The sequence below is a fragment of the Maylandia zebra genome, linkage group LG13 (genome assembly GCF_041146795.1).
Source record: "Maylandia zebra isolate NMK-2024a linkage group LG13, Mzebra_GT3a, whole genome shotgun sequence".
In the NCBI taxonomy this organism is placed as follows: domain Eukaryota; kingdom Metazoa; phylum Chordata; class Actinopteri; order Cichliformes; family Cichlidae; genus Maylandia; species Maylandia zebra.
This window is the reverse complement of record NC_135179.1, coordinates 36,497,425-36,520,726: the sequence shown is the minus strand read 5'-3', so window position 1 is coordinate 36,520,726 and position 23,302 is coordinate 36,497,425. Positions and strand designations below refer to the sequence as shown.

The window sequence follows — 23,302 nt, the reverse complement described above, 5'->3', positions numbered from 1 at the left end:
TACTTTATTTACTGTATCTTTTGAAAAAATACAGCAATTTTAACAGCACAAGACTTAAGAATATTTAACAGGAGCAGGCTTCATTCTTCCCTGGTTTTATTATCACACTGTTCACCAAACGCAGCAAACCTTCACCATCTTATCCAGGAGGGTCACCTCTTCACCCTCAGAAGAAGTAATCTGATTGGCATGGTGGTATGTTTGAAGCAGGTCCCTTGTGTAGCGCTGGAACCCAGTCACGATGTTTCTCCAAAGCCCTATAGGAACCGCTCACTTTAAAAAACAACTTTATTTAAAAAGTCATTTTATGCCTGATACAAACATTTTAAAAGGCAAACCATGCACAAGTTAAACAGATAAATTTTAGTTTTGCTTAGTTTTTTAAGTATAGGAATGGTTATTATGTTTTAAAAAATCATATGTAATAATTGTCAAATAACATAAAAATAAAACAACATAATAATAAAAGCATAATTGACAGAATATATCGTAATGATAACAATAGCAACACCTCACTTAAAAGAATCAGAATCAGAAAGGGTTTTATTGCCAAATGTTGAGCAGGTTTACAACATTAGGAAATTGCTGCGGTGCTTGGTGCAAACATACTGTCATAAACGCTTAAATAGATATAAAAATAAGAATAAGAATTAAAAGTGCTAAGTAGATAGATACATGAGTGCAGGTGGTGATCAATGCCAAACATGGAATGATGCAGTTTGCCCCACCTGGGGCACACAAAAACAGCTTTTCTTTAAAAGACTATGTTAGCACATATCTAACCCATGTGAAAAACCCAAGTGGGTCCTACATGTGTTTCCCATTTTGTACCAAGTTAAGTGTTTCCCATGTTTGACCCAGCTAGGACCTACTAAAAGTGCCCACTTGGCATTGCCCACATGGGTTTAATGTGAAGAACCCAAGTAGGCCCCATACAAAAAGACCAGTTTGAGCCCATGCCCATATGGTACCCATCTAGCCCGAGCAAAAACCAGGTGGGGCCCATATATACATGTTGGCTGGGATGGCACAGGGCCATTTGTTGGTCATTGTTCTGTGCCATTACTGGGAGCTTTGAAGTTTGATATACAGATTTTGGACTTTGGGGGACATCTTGTGCTGATCAAGCTGCATGAAGATTTTTTGGAGCACTTCAAAAGTGAAGCGAAAGGGTTTTGGATAAGCTAGGTTGAGTGCATAGATCAAACCTAGAAGCAGGGCACAAGCTGAGGCAACCGAAGTTAGTTCATGCAACACTTCCACACCCTCAATGACAATGCCAATGTCTTCAGGTGGCTCCTGCAGTCCCTCCCCCTCCTTCCGAATCACATACACTGCCATGGTGACCTCCTCCAGGTCCCTCTGAACATCATCTGAACATCCACAGTCCTACAGAGGGGTACAAGACACAAACACAAATCATCATTAGCCTCACTTCTTACTGTGATTAAGTGTTTGGGTGATGTACCAATATGTGTTATGTGCTGGGCTATTTCTTGGCTGGGTGTCATCACACACCAGAAACAGCAGAGAGAGGTGTATCAATCTGACTCTAAACAAATTGTAAGCAAGAAATATAAGATTTCCCAACATGTCAAACTATTCCTTTGAACTTAAATAATCAAGTAAGCCCGTCTTACTTAAAACAAAGTCAATCCAATATGTAATGTGTTGTTGCTGGGAATTACATAATGTCCAATATGGTCATGATAATAAATACATGTCAGCAATCCAACTAGGGTTCACGTGTTATGTTTGTTCTAACAGTTAACTTTTTTTGTGTCCCTTTGACAAGATGTGCTGACAAACTGTTGAAACTTACAAGGTATTCCTTGATCAGGCCATCTGCATCTTCTCCCAGGAAGATGGTGAGGGCTTTCAGCACACATTCGATGATTAATGTCCACAGTCTAGAACAACAAATGTTGATTAATTTTAAACTCTAAATTTCATAAGACAGACATTCTTACTCTTATTGCTTAACTTACATGTACTTTATTTAAAAACAGTAATTCACAAGCCCAGAGATTCATTACAGAAAGAAAAGGGGATGAGTTCAGTGGTGTATTTTTTGAGTCGCTAAAAACATTCATGCATATGAAAGCCATGATTAGCACTGGCCTGCCCATATTGTCTTTATGAAGGATTCAGATATATTTTGACAGCCCTCTTAGTTACGAAGTATCTTGTTTGATGGTACAGATTTACCTGGTCCAATGTATCCATGATGTTCGCAATCTTTTGGCGTGTTGCTCCTCCTTTGGCACGTATGACTTTGATCAGCTGACTTGAGTGCATGTCTAACTGGGCCATGAACTTCCACTCAAGAGGAACAGCCATGAGCCTCTGGAACTCTGTATTTATCTAAAAACAAAACACAAATGACAGTAGATATTGTATTATGGAACAAAATGCTGAAACTGATTGTATGCCAAAATGTCTATATCCCAAAAAGTATAACATATATGGGAATTCAAAATGTAAATTCTTTCATTAAGTTCAGTGTTATAAAATCTCAACCACATCAAGTTATGACCGATTCATGAAAGTTAACTGCAATAAATCCTGAAGCATACAGACTTCGATCACTTCAGTTCCATTCTTACCTCTTTCTGTGTGAAGAGTGCAGGCCATCTGTCCTTCAGTTCCTGAATGCTTGGTTCTTGGTTTACCACCTCATGTCGTCTGTAGGCAAACGTGTTAGCCATTTTGTCTGCGATGACCCTTTCATTATCCCTTATCCCGATCTCTGTCAGAAGTTCTAGTCTCACTTTTTCCATGCTGTCCAGAGTCTCACCAGTAGGAAAGGATGGATAAAAGTTAGCTTCAGAACGTTTTGGCTTCTTCACTTAGGGAAAGCATCTGTAGTAGCTTTAGATTTCAGTGAGTTTACACACAGCTCTGGACACCCCTGTAATTTGAGCTGGGTCCTGTAGTTTGCCATTTTGTACTTCAGTCGTTGTTTCCAACCGTAGCAGCCATTGAATGATCCAGGTTCTTTCAAACATGGGTGCTTTTTGATAAGGGCCTCTGCAGCTGCGCAGAAATGTGCATCCTCTGGATAGGCCTTGTAACGGTAAATTTCTTCTGCAACTCTTTTCAGGATATCAGACAGCATTCGGGCGCTTAAAGTCAACATTTTTTGGCTCACACGGTACTCAGTATTCCCCCTCTCTAGCTGTAGCTCTGTGTCATATGAAAATTGGGGAATTGCAAAGTCTTCTGGCCACTGTTGTGTTCGAGATGACATAGATTCAGGGGATGAGAGGATAATTGTGTCATTTGATGCCACCGAAATACCGTCATCAGACTCAAATGAAAGAGACAGAGATGAAGTGGACTGATTGGCACTGATCAAAGGTGGATTTGTTTGCTGGTGGATCACTTTGATTGTCCCCAAATTCCGAAGTTCGGTGGTAGAATTCAGATTGAAGAAGTCGTTGCCAAAGTCTTGGTCCACGTATTGCAGTCTGAAGTTACCTTTTAACCCAAAGGTAGTCTTTATCGTGCTGAGAAGGTCTTCAAGTGACTCTGGGATGCCATTTGGAAGAGTCAGCTTTTCAATGTTGTTCTCTCCTAAAATCACCTTCAGTCTTGCAGGTGTTGAATCAGCCATGGTGGTCTGAGAACAAAGCACAAGCACAGTTAGTGAGGATCAACATGTAAACCACTGACATTTCCAATTAGGAGAATTTAATGTCAAACTAGAGGAAAAGAGAGAAGGCAAAGAGAGGAGGAAAGGGGAGGAGAAAATGAAGAGGAGAGGTGGAGATCAGCTGAGGCAGCGAGGAGAGAAGGCAAACCGAAGAGGAGAAGGGAGGAGAAGAGAGATGGCGAGAATATGGGAGACATTGAAGAGAAGAGAGAAGGAGAGGAGGTGAGGAGAATATAGGAGACAACAAGGAGAGGAAAGAAGAAAAAGAGAAGAGAAGCAGAAGGGGGGAAGAGCATAGGATTAGCATTCACTGACTGGAATCCAGCAACCTGCATTAAAAAAATGACATAACTGATGAATTGCCAATGACATCATCACACCACTTTGGCTTGCAGTATAAAATAAATATGTTCTGAGAACACATTAGTATTGTATGGGTCTGGGTTTTGTTTTCCCACTTAAGAAAATACTTTATCATATTTTGAGGCCTCACCCTTTAAACATGGACATATCTTTTCAAGGTGACAAGACGCATCCCTCTAATTTTGTAGTCTGCCAGTGGGTAGGTATCATGCAGTTCTTGTGGCTCAACAAGTTCCACTTCTTTGCTTGGTGATGTTTTGAGATCATAAGCTCTGTAGTGTTCCATATACCATCCGCTAAGCTTTTTCAGAATGAAGATTAGTTTGTCCTGCAGTATCACCTTTTGGATGATTTCACCAAACTCTGGCAGTCCTCCCAGTGAGCCGTGGATCAAGATCATCCCACACTTGTAGATTAGTCCATTATATGCTACACTTTTAGCCAAGCACACATTGTCCATATCTGGAGACTTCTGTCTCAGTGCATTTGAGATGTCCTTGTTAAGAACATCAATGTGAACAGTGGAAACATCTGTTACTTCCAGTGGGGGTTTGGCAAAGCTAATTGCATGCAAATGATATGCAATCTGATACTGATGTCTCTGTGAAAGGGAAAGAAGTACATTTTTGAAGCATCTGATGTTCCTTACAACTCTTTTAAAAAAAACTATGCTTTGCTTCGAATCGCATAGTCCATAGTGCAACCAGTGGCCCAAACTTACGGATCAAGTATGGATAATGTTCCAAGTAGTGGTGCTTTGGTTTAAGATTAACATCTGGGAAAACCTCTTGAAACTTGATTCTGTGCTCGGAGATCTTAAAACCAAGATATGCAATGGAGTCCTCAGTATGAACAGGACTGACAACAAGATCAACAATGTCCTTCAAGTCTGTTAAGATGTGCCAAGCAGGCTCCTCACAGGGTACACTCTGCCCAACGAACAAAGGCAAAAATCTGGTAAGACTCCAGTTCTCGTGTGCATTCCCTCCTACACTTTTTTTGGATGCAAAACTGAGAGCCACAGGATGAGGTCGATTTGTTTTGTCAGCCCACTTAAAGTTGAAAGATGATATTGCTTCATTCAATGTACATAATGTGAAATACTTTTTTTTGATTAACAAATTGAGGCAAAGCGCAAGTTCAAAAGGAACAATTCCCTCAAAAAGATCATGTACAACATCAGGTGGAAACCCAGTGGTAACATCAAAATGTGAGAGGTGCTTTGACAAAATACACTTTGATTTCACACCATAATAACTGGGCCATTTGTTTTCCTCGATAATTCGTAAATGATCTGCATGAATGTCTTTTGTTCTTAAAGTAAAGACTTCACTTCTGACTTCAATAGTCTGGAACTCTGATGTTTCTGCAGTGCAAAATCTACATACGTATGTCCCTGAGAAATTTTCAAAGAATCCAGCAATACTGTGTGCACCAAGGTTGTCGGCAACAACACACTGAACAGTGCCTTTTACTGTTCTGCCCAACTTTGACAGAAATATCCCACTCTGTTCCAAAATTACAAGATCATTAATTACAGGTTTTAACACTTTCTCATACCCATAGCACTTCAGATCATTACTTTTGATTAAAGCAGCCAAATAGATTGAGGTTAAAGCAGAATTACAGCCTGGTGGCAAATTACCCAAAACCCAGTACAATCCACAAATGTTATGCTTCCTCCGTGATGTACCAAGGGGATTACATATTTCGAATTCATCAATGTATAATATCAATGAAATGCTTTCCTGCTTGGACAACAGTCCATTTTCATGGAAGAAGTCACCATCGAAGATAGTTTTGTAGTGCACAGAAGTTTTTTGAGGCTGATTATCTACAGTATTCAAATTAACAGCCTGATCCAAGATTGTCTGGCAGTCAAGAATATGCTGCAAAGACTTTAAAATTGAAATATATTGGAATGACTTGTTATTTTTTCGGTCAAGTATATATTCCACTGGTTCCACTACTTTAAAGTGGCTCTTATAGTATGCTTTTCGTCTCCAAGGACTGGAAAGTGGACCTTTATCTCCAATTGCTTTTTTTACAGGGTTTGTCTCACAGAGTACACTGGCTAGCTTTTCAACAACTGACTGGTCAAATTGGCATCCGTTGTCTTGTAATACTTGGCTAATAGTCTTTTGGGTAATCGCCACAGAAACAGAACCAATCAAATAGTTTAACTCCTGCAAAAGCTCATCTACAGCTGCATTAGACACAAGAAAGATGTGTTCCAACTTAAGGAGCACTGAAGCAATTTTAAGCTCAATATCCTTCTCTAAGTTTTCAGAATACCCATTGTCAAAAGCAGAATTAAAATTTACATCACTCTCTATAATTTCCACATCTGAAATATCACTGGCAACACTGGCACAAGATTCATCAACAGAACTTATTCCAGGCTTAAATGTGTTCACTGTACCAGAGTGTTTTCTGTATTTATGACTTTTGAAGTTCTCATAGACATTGGTTTTATATTCACAGTTTTGGAACACACATGTTACAGTCTCCTTATTTTTAAGATGCTGATAGATATGTTGAAAATATTCTCTTTCTGTGGAGAGTTGATTATGGCCACAAATATGGCAAGTGAATGTGGACGCAGCTTTGGAGACTGCTTGTTGGGCAGGGTGATTTCTTGATAGATGGCTCAGTAGGGCGTTCCAAGTCTTGAACCTACATGCACAATTTAAATAAGTGCATGGATATGAGTGGCCTCGTCCGTAATGCCTATGAATCAGTTTGTAGTGTTTGAGCAATTCAGATCTTTTTGTTAATGTTGTCCCACAGTCCTTGCATCTCCACATGAAGCATAGCACTGGAGAAACAAAGAGACACGCTTTACTGGGTGTATATAAATAATTTGAGAAAACACAGAGGGAGAGTTGGGCAATATTACAATATGGTGATATGAGACTAGATCTCATCTCAGCTTTTTGCCACATTGCCCAACACAAAGCAAATCATTTAAACACAAAATGTATTCATCAAATGTAGCCAGCCCTCTCTAATTAGATTTTAAAGGGATAAGTTCAAAACAAAAGTTTAAAAACAAAACCCAAATGCCCATAGGTACATTTTTTTTTTTGCAATTGTTTTATATATAAAGCCGATTCCTGTTCAGTGTAAAACTGAATTAAGTTTAAATGAGACATTACTATTTTGAACTTGCATACCTTTGTTGTTGATGAAGTGAAAGTACGCAAGTTCACAGGTAAAACGAGCTGCCTGGCACGCCTCCACACAGGAATGCCCCTCTTGAAGTAGTCACAGAGCTGAGAAGAAGTTAGGTCAGAAGGTGGCGATGGGGCATCACATTGGACACCAAGCCAAAGGTTGTGGCACTGTCCAGGGTTCCAACCAGAGGTGATGTAATCTTTCTGCCATCAGCAGACACCCCTCTAGAGAGGTTGACAGGAAGGAAAGGAAGCGCTACCTAAAGATCCTAAAGATTAAAGATATGTTCGAGTTAGTCTGTCGATCTTTCATCATGTTTACAGTGTTCATCTGCATCTATGTACTTATATATGTATTCAGACACAGACCAGAAGTGTGCTAGGTCTACAAGAAATCTGATGGCTGTATTTTCTGTGTTCAATAGTGTAATACTTTCTTCTATGATTTCTAATTTTGATTTTCTGCCGCACACCATCTCCTTCTCACACGGCTGATCCGTGCGTGTACGAGCGCTGCACGCACCCTTTCTCCTCGCCTTCTTAACGTCATGTACATTGAAAGCAATGCAAGCGGCAGTAAATGCATGCTTCCTGGAGCCACCACAGCTAAACTTTACCTCCTACATCACCCGTGGCCGTGACCGCATGAACTATTCGCGCCGACAGGCATACTGCGAACAACCACTCGTGTATAAATGCGCGCGCCCGAAGTAACGTAGTCTGAAGAGAACCGCGGCCCAGCTTGCCGCTATAATGTGCTAATGCTAATGAATAACTAACAGTAAGCCAACACCGACACACTGCATGAATACACAACTTTAAGCTAGCATTACGATATTAAAACAAGAGAGTACCGCCGGCAAACTACTAACTTAACCTACATGTCCAAGCACAAACTACCAACAGGTCTGACATTTCGCTAATGTTAGCAGGGCTGAATGATAGCGGTTTGGTCAGGTCAGTTTACTAAACACTTAACAAACTTAACAATACAGTTGGAATATTTTTATATCTAATATATTAAAATATGTGTTCTACATTTGACTTACCTTCAAGGACTATGGAAAAAGTAATATCTTCGTTACCTTATTGACCAAATTGTTCACGAGGTCCTGCCTGCAGCCAAGTGCCTCTCAAATTGTTGTTCTCAACCGCAAGTAGAAAATTCTGGAGAAGGCGGAGACTTCATGACATCAGACTGCGTCACGAGAAACCTAATTGATGCAGGTTGACTCTAATGAGAATAGCAGGTTACATGTGTACTGAGGGAACAACACGTAATAACAAGTTGATATACTCCACAAATTTAGACTGGCTCCACTAAAGCAGAAATCTTAATGAAACTGACTCTGAACTTTACATAACTTCAACTACTGCTGAAATTCACTTTTTAGAGTGTAGACACCAATTACAGGTGCTCAATCCCACCTGCAGAGCGCCTGTCCGTCTGCCTGAGGTTAGTAAAAGTGTTTAATACGGTAGTCCTTTATTGATACCTGTGCTAATATATGCTAAACCATCCAGTTATACACGGCTAACATGGATGTGCTATGCTAACAGTGAATGCTGTCGGTGTTTGCTGAAAGCAAACTGTGGTACAGAGACGATTGTTTATAATATTTCTAGTGATACTCAGGTCTCATCAAGCCCCGATTTAATTCGATTTATGCTGTTATCAGTGTTTGCGATGATAGCATGGCTGTGGTGTCACATCAATGTATGCGCTCGGTGTTTGCTGATATCAAACTGTAGCATTAGGACCACTGAGTTAACCTTGTAGTGATACTCACTCCTTTATATTTAGACCTGGTTTAATTCTGGGATAGTTGAATATTTGTATATAATCCCTGCAGCTGTCAGACTCTATAGCAGGGGTCACAGCCTTTATTAAAACAGAGTTAGATAAAACTGTGAACAGTTTGGTTCATCTCTAGTTACATGGTTCTATCTTGATAAGCTGTCTTATCACAGATTAATTTTTCAAAAATATTAATGATTTAAGCAAGGAAAGGGCTACATGTCAACATACAACTCTTTATTTCTATTAATGTCTCACTTCATTCCTACCTGATTGACATGTTTAGGAATTATGAGTGATTGGCTCACTGTAGTTGTGAAAGTTGCTACCAATCAAATTATGATATGTTAAAGTTAAAACAAAACACAACTGTTTTAGATATTATCTAATATACATTTTGTAATTATCCTTATAATTACAAAATGTTTTATGTAAGATTCATGTTTTGTGATTTATATCTGACATCACAAAAGTATTTTGGAATTTGAATAATGTATTTTGTAACTGCAGTACACATAATACTGATTTTGAACAATTTTGTCCAGGTTCCTTGTCACCGGGGACTCCTTCAGGACCATCGCGTTCAGTTTCAGAGTCGGTGTGTCCACGGTGAGCCAGATCACCCCCCAGGCAGCGACGTCCATCTGGGACTGTCTAGTGGACGACTTCATGGCTGTGCCTTCACCTGGAGACTGGCGGTCCATCACAGAGGGATTCCAGGAGCGCTGGAACTTTCCTCTGTGCTGTGCAGCTCTGGATGGGAAGCACATCCAGACAAAGGCACCCCATATATCATATAGGAGACACACACATTGATATACACTAAATATTTATTTCATTTCTTTTTTGTGGTGCCCAAATTGATGCACCTGCTTGATTTTGTTTAAACAATTATTGCACACTTTCTGTAAATCCAGTAAACTTCTTTTCACTTCTCAAATATCACTGTGTGTGTCTCCTGTATGATATTTAACTGACATTTTTTATTGTAACAACCAACGATTTATACAGGAAAATGTCTATTAACAAGGTTGCCCAAATTTCTGCATCCCACTGTATCAGTATATTTTGTCATTAGTATAATATGAAATAAATTCTACATGTGTCAAGTCGTGTGTAGTAGGACATACGTGTAGTAGAACTGAGACATTAGTCATTATAAAAATTTATTTGAAATAATATTAAAAGTCTCAAACAGAAAAACATTAAACATAAATATATAAAATATAAGAATTTACAGAGAGACAGGAATAAAAAGGACCAGCTGCTCTCCAGAGCAGGAACAAGGCTGAGGAGGAAATGCTCCATTGGAGACTGGTGTGGCCTCTTCAGGGACTCCAGGATGGCCAGCTCCACCGCCGATGGACCATCCTGGGACCCGTCCCTCATCTGCCTCGGAGCCGTCCTCCTCTGTGGGCCTGTAAAACAGCACAAAACACAAAGAAATGAGAAGGCTGCTACTAGATTTTAATTTCAACATTGAAAAAAAAAAAAAAAACAATAACAGGATATAATCAGATTGGTTGTAGATATTTAGTAAAGGTGATCACAAGGGAATCCCACCGACTAAAAAGGTATCAGTGCTTGCTGTACATATCTGTGGGTGCAGCAGCAGGAGCTCAGGGACTGGGGATGCTCTGCTGCAGAATCAGTTGGTTCTATCAATACAGTATTAAATGTTAACAGGTTGGATATAATAATCGTAGAGTAGACAGTGGTCCCTCATTTATTGCAGGGGTTCTCAGAATAACTAGCCCCTGGTCACAGTTCTCACAATTGATTCTCAAAGTGCAAACCTTTGTAGATTGCAAAACGTAAAAGTATTATTATGCCGCGGTTTGTCTTCATCTGCCCGCCACTTTCGTGCGCCTTTTTCCCTCACGGTGCAGGTGTCTATTTCCGAATGAGGCTCATAGTTATGGGTGTTTTTGTGCTGTTTTTTCTATTGGACGCGATGGTTATCAAAACCAAACGTGATAAATTTGGCAAGCGCAGGAGATTTGTCAATCAGGCTGCAGAATGCAATGCTGTACTGTGCAATAAAAAATCAGCGAAAAAGCAAAGCAGTGACGGATGAACAGCGGGACCACTGTGTGCTGTTTATTAATAAACAATAAAATATATTCCTAAATGACAACATGCCTAAAAGCAGAACGGTATTTGTACGTCAGTGGGAAAATAGCGGTGGCTTGCTAGCTTTTGTGCGGCTTCCCCGGGTCAGTGAAAACTTTCAAAAGAGAAATGAATGAACTTACCAGGTTGCCCGATCTCTTCACATATCTTCCTCCAAGCTCGGTCCTTTTTATTCCTGTCTCGGTACTGAAAGCAGCTGGTGTTGTACAGCTCGGAGTTGTTTGCTACCGCATTGATTAGCCTTCCCCTCCATTGAAGTATGAAAGGCTTTGGCTGGATCTGCCCCTTTGACCTAGGTAACAGCCACGTCACCAGGCTCCTGATTGGTTGTCGCGGCGCGATTTGACGCTGGAGTTCAGATTTTTCCAACTCGAGCGGTAGACGCGAAACGCGCGTATGCACAAAATGCAACACAAAAACTCACGCGCGTGGTTTTATTCGCGACTCAAACGCGCCAGACGCGCTACACTGACGCGCGTTTCACGCGTTTTGGCGTTTTCGCGACGCAAATCTGCTTCCGAATTTTCGCGGGACCCGCAATCGCGCGTCATCGCGCCTTTCCATTGACTTTACATGTAAACCTGACGCTCTATTCGCGTCCATCGCGTTCGGTGTGAACACACCGTTAAAGATGACTGGTTTTTTAAGGAAGCAAAAGAAGATCAGATCAGATGAGCATGATGTGTCTATTGGAAACAAGTTCAAAGAATTGTCTAATAATGAGTTGCTGTGCATCCACACTGCCTGACATATTTTACCTTTACAAATAAAGCAGGTACAACAGATTCATATACCAAAACAAATGTCAGGAACTTCACCAGATCACAGGGCATTGATCCTTTCTCTCTCTCGCTTTTTTTTTTTTTACTCATCTCTGGAATTTTTCTTTTGTGTTGATCTTTACTCATACCAAGGCTGCTGGCTTGGGGCTGGCTATGAGCTCTGGATAGCTTTAACTTTAACAACATCTTCTTCTTCCTTACCTTCTTTAAAATATTCAATGTTCAGCTGGGTGAGGGTGATTTAAGGGTCTGTGGAGTTTGATGTTGGAAACACAGTGAGGCGGTTTGCCTCTAACAACAGGTTAGTGTGTGTCTGTGAGTGTGTGTGCCAATATGTCTGTGGCACTGTGCACATATATGAAACTAGCTGGCTTGTAATCAGACATACTGGAAGCTGATCAGCCAGTCACTACTCCATGTCGAGAAGTTGAATATCGTCTGATTCCGATCCCTGGCCAGTTGATCGGTCCATTTGTACTTTGTACTAAGGATCTGACAGATTAAACAACATTTAATGTCGACTTTGAAGGATATTTGAATACTCTTTACGGGGTAATGTGTACAGAAGTTCAGGGTTGCGCTGTATGCATTTAAAAATGTCTTACTTTGTTCATAATCTAGCAGCTATACACAGGTCAGAGGTGGAAGTAGGTGGCACTTAAATTTCATTTAAATGAATGGTCTTTGATTAAACTGTTACTTTTCACATCATCTCTTTTAATCCAAATTACATAAATCTAAAAAAGAAATTTTCAGTGAAAATAATTTCTTTTGTGCATAGCTCAGAAATATGGCCTCACCATTGCCTCCTCATTTAGTTTGCATGGACCTGTGCAAATTAGTCCCCACCTCACCCTTTCAACCATGTGTCCTGCATGACTGAGCAGCTTGGTGCGAGATGCACTAGTAGCACAGCTCATAGCAATGACAAAAATGTAACACCAGCCTCCAATTTATCACTTGTAGCTTACCAGTGCCTGCACTGGTTTCTGGGTTTGATGAGAACATTAATAATACCAACAGCTCTGCTGATTCCTTAGTAGTCTATTAGTTTGCACTTTAGCATGGACACCCAGTCCCCTTTGCAGCATTGCTTATAATCACTAATCACTTCCTGTGAAGCTCTTCTAATTTTAATTTGCAATCTGACTTGCTTCATCTGCACTATGAGTTAGAACAAAGAAAACACACCTGTGCAGTGTCAGTCACTACTCGTTGTGTGAAACCTTTTGGGATCGAATACCATCTGTGTCACATTATATTCATCCTTCCCCATGTACGTCATTGGGTTTAGACAGAGCTGTATCGGCATGAGACGGCGTTAAGGTGACAGTTGCCACAGTGTGACGTTGTGCTGTATCTGTAGTAATAGCCCTAAAAGACGTCAGGGGATTTACTCAAGCTGACAGGAAGATGGCATAGTCTATTGATGCATTAATTCAACTGCCGTTTCTACTCACAAAGCCTCCAGTGCCTATAAAAATGCTGGGATTCCATTCTGAGTGAGGAATGAATAGCAAATTGTAACTCTATGATGCTGTATTTATCCACTGTTGAACCCCCCCCCCCCCCCCCCCCCCCCCCCTTTTTTTTTTTTTTCCCTGACTGCACTCCTAGACTAGAGGACAGGGTGCCAGATTTTAAACTTTTCCCTTGCCCTTATATTTGTCTGATATTCTTGAACTAATAAGAATATCGGACTTGCTGATGAAAATTATAGTTATGCAGGAGAAAGTAATGCATGCCAAAGCAAGAGCCAACACAACAATTTGGATTTCCAATACTCCAGAGTTGACATAAATGATTACCATGATTCAGTCATTCTGCCCCCCAAAGCAATATCATTGCTAACGTGCTGAATAATTTATGTAAGCTGCGATATAGTATCTTCCAGCTTGCAGCTTTGACACCACCCAGGATAAGATGTGCACTGGTGCCAAATGTGTTGCTGTCAGTTGCACGCAATTACGTTACTTTAGTTAACTCAAAATGAGTTTTGTGAGAGAATGCCATCTCTGCAAGTGTGGTTGTTAACTTCAGTAAGCAGGTTTCAGGAAAGTTAGCGAAACGAGCTGGTATGAAGTAAAGTCATGCTGCATAAAACCCAGTTCTTAATGGAAATCGGTGCCTCCGTCTCTCTCAGCTCTTTGCTGTGGTCACAGACAGATTGCTGGGAGGGTGCATTAGCTGCTCAAACCCACAGACCCACACAGACATGCAGAAAGTAACACTAGTTGTGCATCAAAATCTGTCAGTAATGAAGACGTTATGAGCAACTATCAAACACCTGAACTTTGAAATGGACAGAACACAGTTTTGCAGAAATGCAGCATGTGCTATAACTATGGTCAGCTTGTTTTCCTTTCTTGATCCCTAATTCTACGACCCCTTTATTGTACACCCATTACAAACTATGAAATGCCATGTGCATGTAATTTTCGAGTCTAATTAGCTGTGTTTAGCTATCCTTTGAAGCTGTGACTGACTGGCTGCTTCACTGCTAACAGCAGATTCTTGAGCTGTATCTGCAGCAGAGGGCTTTTAAATCTGCAGCAGAGTGATGTTAAATTAAATTGTTACATCGGTGACTATGGCATGCTAGTCTGCTATGTACTTGAGTGGGCGGGTGGAGTGTTTTTGGGAAGGGGGTGTAAAGTACCACTGGTCTACAACATCCCACCCACACTCCTTAATAAAATTGTGCAGGAAGGAAAAGAAAGAACAAAGTCACAGTGCGTCCACAAGTCAGACTGATGCCTGTGATTAATGTTCTCTGTTCTTTGAAGTTTCACTTTGACTCTGATTTCAGAAGCACATTAATTTGGTTTTGTTTTGCATTAAAAGCTCCTTGATGGAATTAGTGAGACTTTGCAATGTCTTAACATTTACAAAACAGCTCCCTCAGAAGGTCCTTCACGAGGGGCCTGGACTTGACTGCATGTAGTTGTTTATAAAATAAAAATTCAAATTTTCACTAAGCTTGAATAAATAATTACATATTCTTCTTAGCAAGGTCCTGTAGTTTAGCCAGTCAGATCACGATGACTTTTAATGCCGTGGTCCGAGCAGGGTTTATCGTGACTGCTGCCATGAGAGGACTTCATGTTTGCCCAGGAAACCAGCGCAGGAATCACAGGGTCCAAGATGTGTTTGTTGTATTAATATTAGTGGTGATGCAACGTGCTGCGCCATTATGAAATCCAGATTAGTAGTGTGTGATGCAAACATGGCCAGCTGGCTGGCCGGCTCCAGTCCACTAACAGTGCTGATGTTCCTGTATCCAGCTGCCTGTCATCATGGAGAGTTAGTCCTTTCCTTTGCGTTTAAGATTGTGGTAGGTCGCTGTGTTGGCTCGAGGGGAGATTAAAGGAGTTCTTCTTCTAGAAGAGACGCCTGTCTAAACTGAAGGGGTAAAAAAAAAATGTCCATGTTTGGTTTTATATTGTTATTCCTGCTCTTTTGCATTTTCCCCTCCGACTAGTTGTTGCAGTTGCAGTTGCTGTTTGCACTGGATGATTCCAAATCATTCAAACGCTGATTCTTAACAATAACAATACATTACGTTCTATAAATCTGTGCAATATTACTTTCCGAGTTTCACGAGTATAGGAAGACGATCGCTGTAAATATAAAATGAGCTTCTGAGAACTGTTGATAGGGCAATCAGCAAAACCACCAAGCCACTCAAAGCTGAAAGTTCCATTACAGCTCGGTGTCTCACTAGAGATTAAGACGGATAAATGTTCATCGCACATAAAGACCATTACTCAGATATATCTTGTGCCTCTTCCCCTCATTTCACCTCCCTCACTTGCTGAAAATCCCTTCTCTCTCTCTCTCTCTCTCTCTCTCTCTCTTTTTTTTTTTTTTTTTTAATTTAAATCTGCTCTCAGCCACCATCACTAGTTCTTCAGAGAATGATGACCGCAGCGGCTCCAGCCTGGAGTGGAGTAAAGATGGCAGCCTAAGAGGCAGCGGTCGCCATGGCCTGGCACAGAGCGTGCGGGCGGACACCTGCTCTCCTGTGGCCGAAGAAGACTCCAGCAGTGCCACAGCAACACCTGCAGACACCCCATCCAGGACAGACCAGCAGCACCCTAACATATCTGCGGGTGCTCCAGGGCCACCACACCCTCCAAGTCACTCACCTGAGGGACCCATTGCGTACCCGCCACAGACATCAGCTTCCCTCATGATGCCGAGGCCAAACTCTGTAGCAGGTAAGACTCCTTGGTTTTTGAGGTCTTGACATCTGGAGCTCAAGAAGTATACAGGAAATGCTCTGTATACTTTTCATCTGTGACTGCATTGTGTTGCCTGTCAAGATCGTAACCGTGAGATACGACCTGTGCCAGAGGCTGACATGTGGCGTGCCAGAGGCTGACATGTGGCATGTCAGTTTAATCCAAGCGAGTGATAGACACCGAAGAGTGAGAGCATCTGTAGTAGGTTTAGAAGAAATAAGAAGTCAATAGTTCAAAGAACGGACTGTGCTTTTCAGAACAGGAGTATCAAGGCAGAAGTTTGGGATTAGACAGCTGCTGTGTGGTGTGGCTCGCCACTGCCTCGCCATGTCAAACCTAAGCACACGCTCCGGTCTGGCTGATCTGTTCTGCATTCCTGCCCTGGAGCCTCCCTGTTGTGGTTCAGCTTACCATATCCACACAGCTGTCACAGTTGTTGATATTTCCCCCTTCACCCCCTTTTCCCTTATGTCTTTTCACCCATACTATTCCCAGGTCTCCTCATACCTTATTGCTTTTGACCTCGGCCTATTTTTGGTGAATCAAACAGCAGTACGTTTAGCATTTTCCTATATATAATTTTGCCTAAATGCAGTTTGTAGCTAAGCTGACAGTATGAGTCATGTACAGCTTTTATCATCCACTCACTCACCCACCTCCCTTCTTTACTCCTTATCCCATTCAGGGTTGGAGGCGTTGCCTGCAGTTTATCCTAGTGGGGTACGCCCTGGACAGGTTTGACTAGAGATGCGCAGGACCCCCCCCCAAAAATTACCTTTCAAATGCAAAATATTATTTTTTATTACAAAAGACATGATCAAACTTTCCCTCAAGCTGCAGTAAGTTGCAAGATCTTCTCACACTTAGTTGAAAATAAAGTGCTCTGCTATTGCAAAGAGGCACAAAGAATTATACCCAGCTTTCCCTGACATACTTCACACTAGCAACATATTAGCATGTAGCTATAAGTTTGATTGCGACTATTTGCCTGCACCGCCGTGTACATGTTCCGCATGGACATAGACTCGGTGCATCTGTATTTTGACACGTAAGTGAATCTTGAACTAATCAGGAGTATATTTTATGGCTCAAATGTTAATGCAAGCTTATGCTAATGATTTTACTCCATAATTAGCAGGGCTGCCCATGCTTGTTGATAGAATGAATGTACACTTGAATAAACGTTGACGGACCAGAGTGGTATGTTAACTGTAAGGCTGTAGAAACAAAAGAGTGAGACTACATTAGAGTCCAACTCAAAGGAGCAAACAGAAAGAGAAGAAAAGACAAACAGTTTAGAGCACAGATGAAATGTTTGTTACATTGAATTTTGAAAGCAGACAATTCTGCCAGTGAGGGAAAATCACAGCAGGGGCAACCTGGGCTGAGCTGTGAAAAGAAGCATAAAAACATGAGTGACTCAGGTCAAACACCTGGCCTAGACAGAGACGACTCAAAGTTTAAAAGACCTCATGAGACTTTTTCCTCTAGAATCTTCCTTGAATATGTTGTTTTGCTTTACCTCTTTAGTCTGTATGTAGCAGCTGCCAATGTTTTGAAGTTCAGATACTCCTGCCTCCCTTGGGTTTATTCTTGATGAAATATAGTAACAGTTCCCGTGTGTCTACTTCTAGACTGTTTTCTCTCTTTGATAAAATCTAGTCCCAGTTCCTATTCAACATACCAGAGAAATGCAACTGTGTAATGTCCACTCTAGGTAAGCAATTTAACTTGTGAAGGCAGTAATGGAGTAAGATGGGATGAGGACAAGCTATAGAAGAAGTAAGGAGTAGTACATGGTAGGCTCACGGTACTGATATTTCCTTGCATACCATAGCTCATAGCTTGCGCATGTATTTTACACAGTGGCCACTGCTTTGATATTTTCTGCAGCCCACAGTTGGATGTGTTGTTCCCTGATGATTCTATTGTTCCAAGAGTCCGTACCATTTTTACATCTCATCATTATTGTGTGTGACATAAACCTGGACGGTCCAGGCGCACAGTGGCTCATAAAGCTTAACAGACCAGAAAATGTTTGGCTGTTTATGTGTGTTGGTTTGCGTGTGAGCACCGGTGTGCTTGTGTCTGTCTGTCCTCCCAGAGTTTATGGGCTGATGTCATAGTTATGCAGTGTTGCCCTCTGAGACCGGCAGAACACGCACCTTAGATTGGTTCAGGCCATAAATGAAGTTGTCTCATCGCGTCCTTGATGCTCTCTCCCAGGGTTTCGTCACACAGTGTAAAATCTTTCTTGGGGTCACAGCATAGCAGAGACGGCACTTCTGTTCAAGGAAATTGTATTCGGTAAAAACCCCCAAAAAGTAACGAGTCTAAAGAAGCAATGAGAGAAAAGAAGCTACCACGGCGAAACATAATATGTATTCATCATTAGTGCATTCATTCTGTGCCAGAACCTTGGTGACTACACTGAAAAAAATATGTTGTTGGATTTACTTAATTCAATGGTGGACATTTGTTGCACACAGATGTTTTGCTTTGGCAGCAACTTAAACAATTGAGTTAAATTAACACAATTTATTCATGTTCAATAAACCTGTGCAATTTGTGTTGATAAAATGTGACTTAAACATGTTTTGATGAAGTAATTTGAGCTCTTGAAATATTTTAATCCTTCACAATTTTCTCACTTTATCCCAACACCATTCAATAACTTTTACCCAATACTACTTGGTCACTTAAATGCTACATGTTATCTTCAAATTACATTTTGCTATTATATTCTAGCATCAAATACACAATTTTCAAATGGAGGCCTTATAACAGATTGTATTGTTCTCTTCCAAGATGGTTGCTGGCATCCACCAGTAACCTTTCAAAACAAAATGTCTAATTTCACTGCATTGACAGTAGGTAAAGAATTAAACTGACATTACTCCTCCACTGAATCTCCATAAATCAACAGTTAAATAATGTCAGTTCTTCCGTGTTCTCTGGAATCAATCACAGCAAAGAAATTAGACTCTTTCTTTTGAAAAATGTTGGGAAAGAACAAATCAAAACATTCTATTTAAGGCCTCTGACGTCAAGATTCAGTTAAACAACAATTATAACTAAACAATTTGAGGTAATGTTAGTTTCCATTAACATTAAATTAGGTTACTGAATTGGCAAACACCTTCCTATTAACACTACCCATTTTACCCCAATAACTAAAGAAATTAGCACCTGCAGGTCAAAACCTTTATTCAAGAGATGCAAAAATAACATTGATACAGTGACTGTCAAAAAATACAGCACTGATCATACTGTGACATCTTGGTTCAAAACAGCACACTTAGAAATATTCAACGTTCTTTACTTCAAATGAATGAAACTGAAAATACCATTTCACACGGCCCATATGGGATATTTAGACTGTATAACTGTTCATGCTACATCTCTTCACTAGTAAAAGAAAGAAAAAATACAAAGAGAAATTTAAAAATGCTGCCAAAATGCTGTACAGAGCAAAAGGAAAAACAAACAACAACAACAAAAACGGCTCGTCCTCATGGCAGTTGCAGAGTTTATAAAAATGAACCCTGCGATCCGTTTCTGGAATTGAGCTTCAAAATGCAGCAGAACAAGTGTGAGATTTAAATGTCTTCTCACCTAGAGCTGATCACCTTGCATGCATAACAGTGAGCTTTCCTTGCAGGAGCAGTTTTGTCTCAGTTGTGAGCTTTTCTTGAGAGCTGAGTTGCATCCAACTCCATTACCACCCTTTGAATCACCTCAAAAGTGTAGCAGAGTTGTGATGGGTAACTCATGTTGAAGGAATAAAAAAGGTCCAAACAGCATGGCTACTGCAAAGGTCACGTTATCCAGATCTTGAAGAACTACTATACCCTCGATGATGATGCCAACATCAGAAAAGTCATTGCCTGGTGCATCCTCTGGAGACAGATGTTCATTGTGGTTTTCTCAATCTGTGCAGTGGCCTCAGTCAAGTCCTGGTTAAACACAAAACATTTCTTTAAGATTCCTTTTTAAACTCATCTCTTTTTAATCTACCAGTTCTAATGTTAGAGTAATTTAAACCAATGCAAGCAACATAGTAAATAGCTATAGCCAAAGAGTGGCCTGCCATGCTGCCATTCATGGTCTAACAGAGTTTCTAAGACAGAGTGAAAAACATAATAATTTCAAATGCTTTACATTAGTTTTTGTTAGAAAGACACCGGCCCATCAGAAATCCAGGTTTTGTCACTCAGAAGATGTTAGAATTTAGACTTTCAGCCCCACAATTTGGTTAGCTGTTGGTCTTTTTTTTTTTTTCAAACAAAAGCTAATGTAAATACTGGTGGGATTTTCCTTTGTTCACTAGAATGACAAATTTAAAGTTTTTTCACACTGATGTGACCCCTAATATAGGGGGGTGGGGCCTCAAGGGGGGGCGGCCGAGTTCACTACCAGGCCTCATGTGAACTTCAAATTATTAAAGAGGACTACTGGTCCTAACCAGTCCAATGAGGATCAAGTGGATAACTAAATGCATTTTTAAATGTTGCAAAGCCACAATCTACTCATAAAACACTCACCATGAACTCCTGCGTGGAGAAGATGTTGCAATTGTCTTTCACACGGATGCGGAGCACTTTGATGAGACTCCCTTCGAGCATTAACGTCATCCTAAAGTATTATAACAAAGAAAACAGAGATTTGTGAACTTTTCAGTAGCACAGAAGAAAATGATCCCAGACAAAAACTTAAACCAGTCAACATGCAACACCAGCATCTACAGAGAAATATCAAAAGTTTCTGTTTGACATCAACTTTATGGATATATAGTTTCCAGAACATTTATTTTTTTAAAAAGATAAATATTTTCTCAGTGGGCCAGTAAATGCATAACGAAAATTATGGCATCCTTTCGGTGGAATCATTACTCACAGGTAATAGTTGACTGTTTCAATGGATGCAGCATAAAAATCTTTTACTGACCTAATGCAATACATATACACTTTGTAGTTAAAGAATTTTAAAGTTCTTACTGTCATTATGGCAGCTACATCCTTTAGCTTTGTGCCCTGTTCCCCCGATCACTTTGCAAACACTTTCAGCAGACTGTCAGAGAGAAACTCAGCTCCGTCAGAAACCTTGACTGTAAAGGCAAGGTTGGGATGCACTGGAATGCTGCATTTCATCTAAAATGACATAAAATTATTTTGAAATAACAGCAGGCACTGTGCTTGGTTAATCAGTAATGTTTTGTTGAATAAAAACTGTGTTTCCAGATCTTATGGGATTAAAAAAATCCAAAGATGTTTGTTTCTGATTTGCAACCCAAGAACCCACAAGTTACAACCTCATTTTAGTTCAAGTGTGCATTAATGTGAGTCCAGTAATCACCTTTCTGACAATACATACAGGTTAAACCTATGGCAGATTTTGGATTTCTCAGTTGTATTAATAGGGTGGTCTATTTGAGTATGCATGCACCTAATAATTATAAAAAACCTATTATAATTAAGTTACAGAAACCTTAAGCGAAAATAGAATATACTTTCTTACCATAACACCTTGAACCCACAATCCATCAGCTGACTCCTGGTGAAATGCAGAATAGAGGTCATCTCTCAATGTGCAGCAAAAAAAAACAAAAACAAAAGGACAGCAGGTGAGGGCAGGAAGGGTAGGGATGTAAGCTAGCATAATGCCGCTGATGATATTAGCTAAAGCTGTTCAATGTCCAAAATCTCACTAACACCACGGTGCAGTAAATACACAATGTAACTGAAGAGTCAGTTGGCAAATCTATTCACACAGAAAACCAAATTATGTTATGAGTGCCTCGTAATTAGGTTTAATGTGATATTACGGCTCTTGTGCCAAAGACAAATTCAAATGAAAAAGCGCCAATTCTTTGACAACAGATAAAACAGCAAATAAGCTAACGGCTCTTTTTTAGCATGTTACATGGCGGCACTCTAGACGTTTAACTACATTTGGCTGAAATATGGTAAACATTAATTCAAAAAATCAAGACATACCAAAAACGTAGAGTTGGCTGCTCGACTTGACTGAGATGGATGCATTTTTTAAACCACGATCCAAAGCCCGCGAGATGAAATCACGCGTGGTTTCACGAGATTTAACGTTGCTATCTTATTGACTTACTTCACCTGAACATGATATGAACAATTTAATACACCCTTTCTGCATATCATGTAGTTTTTACACTATATAGTTACATTTATCTTTAAAACATGAGGCAATTGCGTTAAATACATGCAAGATGCTTACATAAATCCAAGAGATGGCCAGTCCCTTTTTTTCAGTGTATTGTTTGTCCTGTGTTTGTGAAACAGCATCTGAGATAATGAGCTGTCTGGTTAATCTATAAATTTCTCTTTATTTTATTGATAGATATTAAATAGGAGCACAGAGATTAAAGGCAGAAGCAAACAAATAATCATGAGTTCATTTAGGGCATAATTGCTTCATGCTACAGTATTGCTATTAGTTTTTAATTTTATCTTATGATTATCAACAACTAAGCTGTAGTGCCTCTGCACCTCACTGTACAATACCTTGTGCAATACTTTTTGTAAATAGTCAACAGTGCAATAGACTCAATACTTGAAATGTGCAATTCACTTGTATTTTTATTTTTTATTCCTATTTATTCTATTTATCCCCTTTGTATATTTTATTTATATTTGTCTCTGTATTTATATGTGTGTGTGTATATATATATATATAACAGTTCTGTAACTGTAACTTCGGTCGTTGCTGTGCTTTTTTTGGAAGTCGAATTTCCCAGAGGAACCCACCCGAGGGATTAATAAAGTTCTATCTTATCTTATCTCTCTTATCTTATCTCCACCAAAAAGACAAGGTGCTGGAAACATTCCTCAGAGTGATTGAAATTATGGCATGATATAGTTGCTGCTCATTCATGATGTGAATCTCCTGTTTCACTACATCCCAAAGGTGCTCTATTGGATTGAGATCTGGTGACTGTGGAGGTAGAGTGAGTACTGTAAACTCGTTTTTATAGACAGAAGATGAGTACACTTTGGACACAAGGGATCGACATGGTTAGCAACAATACCCAGGTGGCCTGTGGCATTTAAAACCATGTTCAGTTGGTACTAACAGGCTAAAAAGTGCAGAGAACCACCACCAAGAATGGATCAATGCTT

General features: G+C 40.2%; 1 protein-coding gene and 1 long non-coding RNA gene across 4 annotated transcripts; both read right to left on the bottom strand.

Moving 5' to 3' along the window:
• Positions 1-270: 270 nt before the first annotated feature.
• Positions 271-7,631, bottom strand: LOC112435750 (uncharacterized). 2 transcript variants are annotated; one of them, XR_013101456.1, is made up of 5 exons: positions 7,195-7,631; positions 2,607-3,622; positions 2,209-2,364; positions 1,823-1,910; positions 271-1,389 (listed from the first exon to the last, which is right to left on the bottom strand). XR_013101456.1 is itself a non-coding variant. In XM_076891957.1 (4 exons), coding segments are annotated over exons 1-4 (420 nt in total). In that variant the 5' UTR covers positions 2,781-3,622; the 3' UTR covers positions 271-1,387. The 2 variants fall into 2 exon arrangements, 1 of the variants encoding a protein (XP_076748072.1); XM_076891957.1 differs by lacking the exon at positions 7,195-7,631.
• An 11,817-nt stretch (positions 7,632-19,448) lies between these two features.
• Positions 19,449-22,427, bottom strand: LOC143421843 (uncharacterized). 2 transcript variants are annotated; one of them, XR_013101455.1, is made up of 4 exons: positions 21,669-22,427; positions 21,149-21,301; positions 20,696-20,786; positions 19,449-20,107 (listed from the first exon to the last, which is right to left on the bottom strand). It is a non-coding gene; the product is annotated as an uncharacterized LOC143421843 (long non-coding RNA). The 2 variants fall into 2 exon arrangements; XR_013101454.1 differs by having other exon boundaries at positions 21,149-22,427.
• Positions 22,428-23,302: the final 875 nt, after the last annotated feature.

Coding starts and splice junctions, on each gene's coding strand:
- LOC112435750 (XM_076891957.1), bottom strand. CDS start 2,780: ATGGAAAAAGTGAGACTAGAACTTCTGACAGAGATCGGGATAAGGGAT. Junction 2,365..2,606: donor CACTCTTCACACAGAAAGAG/GTAAGAATGGAA, acceptor TTTTGTTTTTAG/ATAAATACAGAGTTCCAGAG. Junction 1,911..2,208: donor TCATGGATACATTGGACCAG/GTAAATCTGTAC, acceptor TTGTTGTTCTAG/ACTGTGGACATTAATCATCG.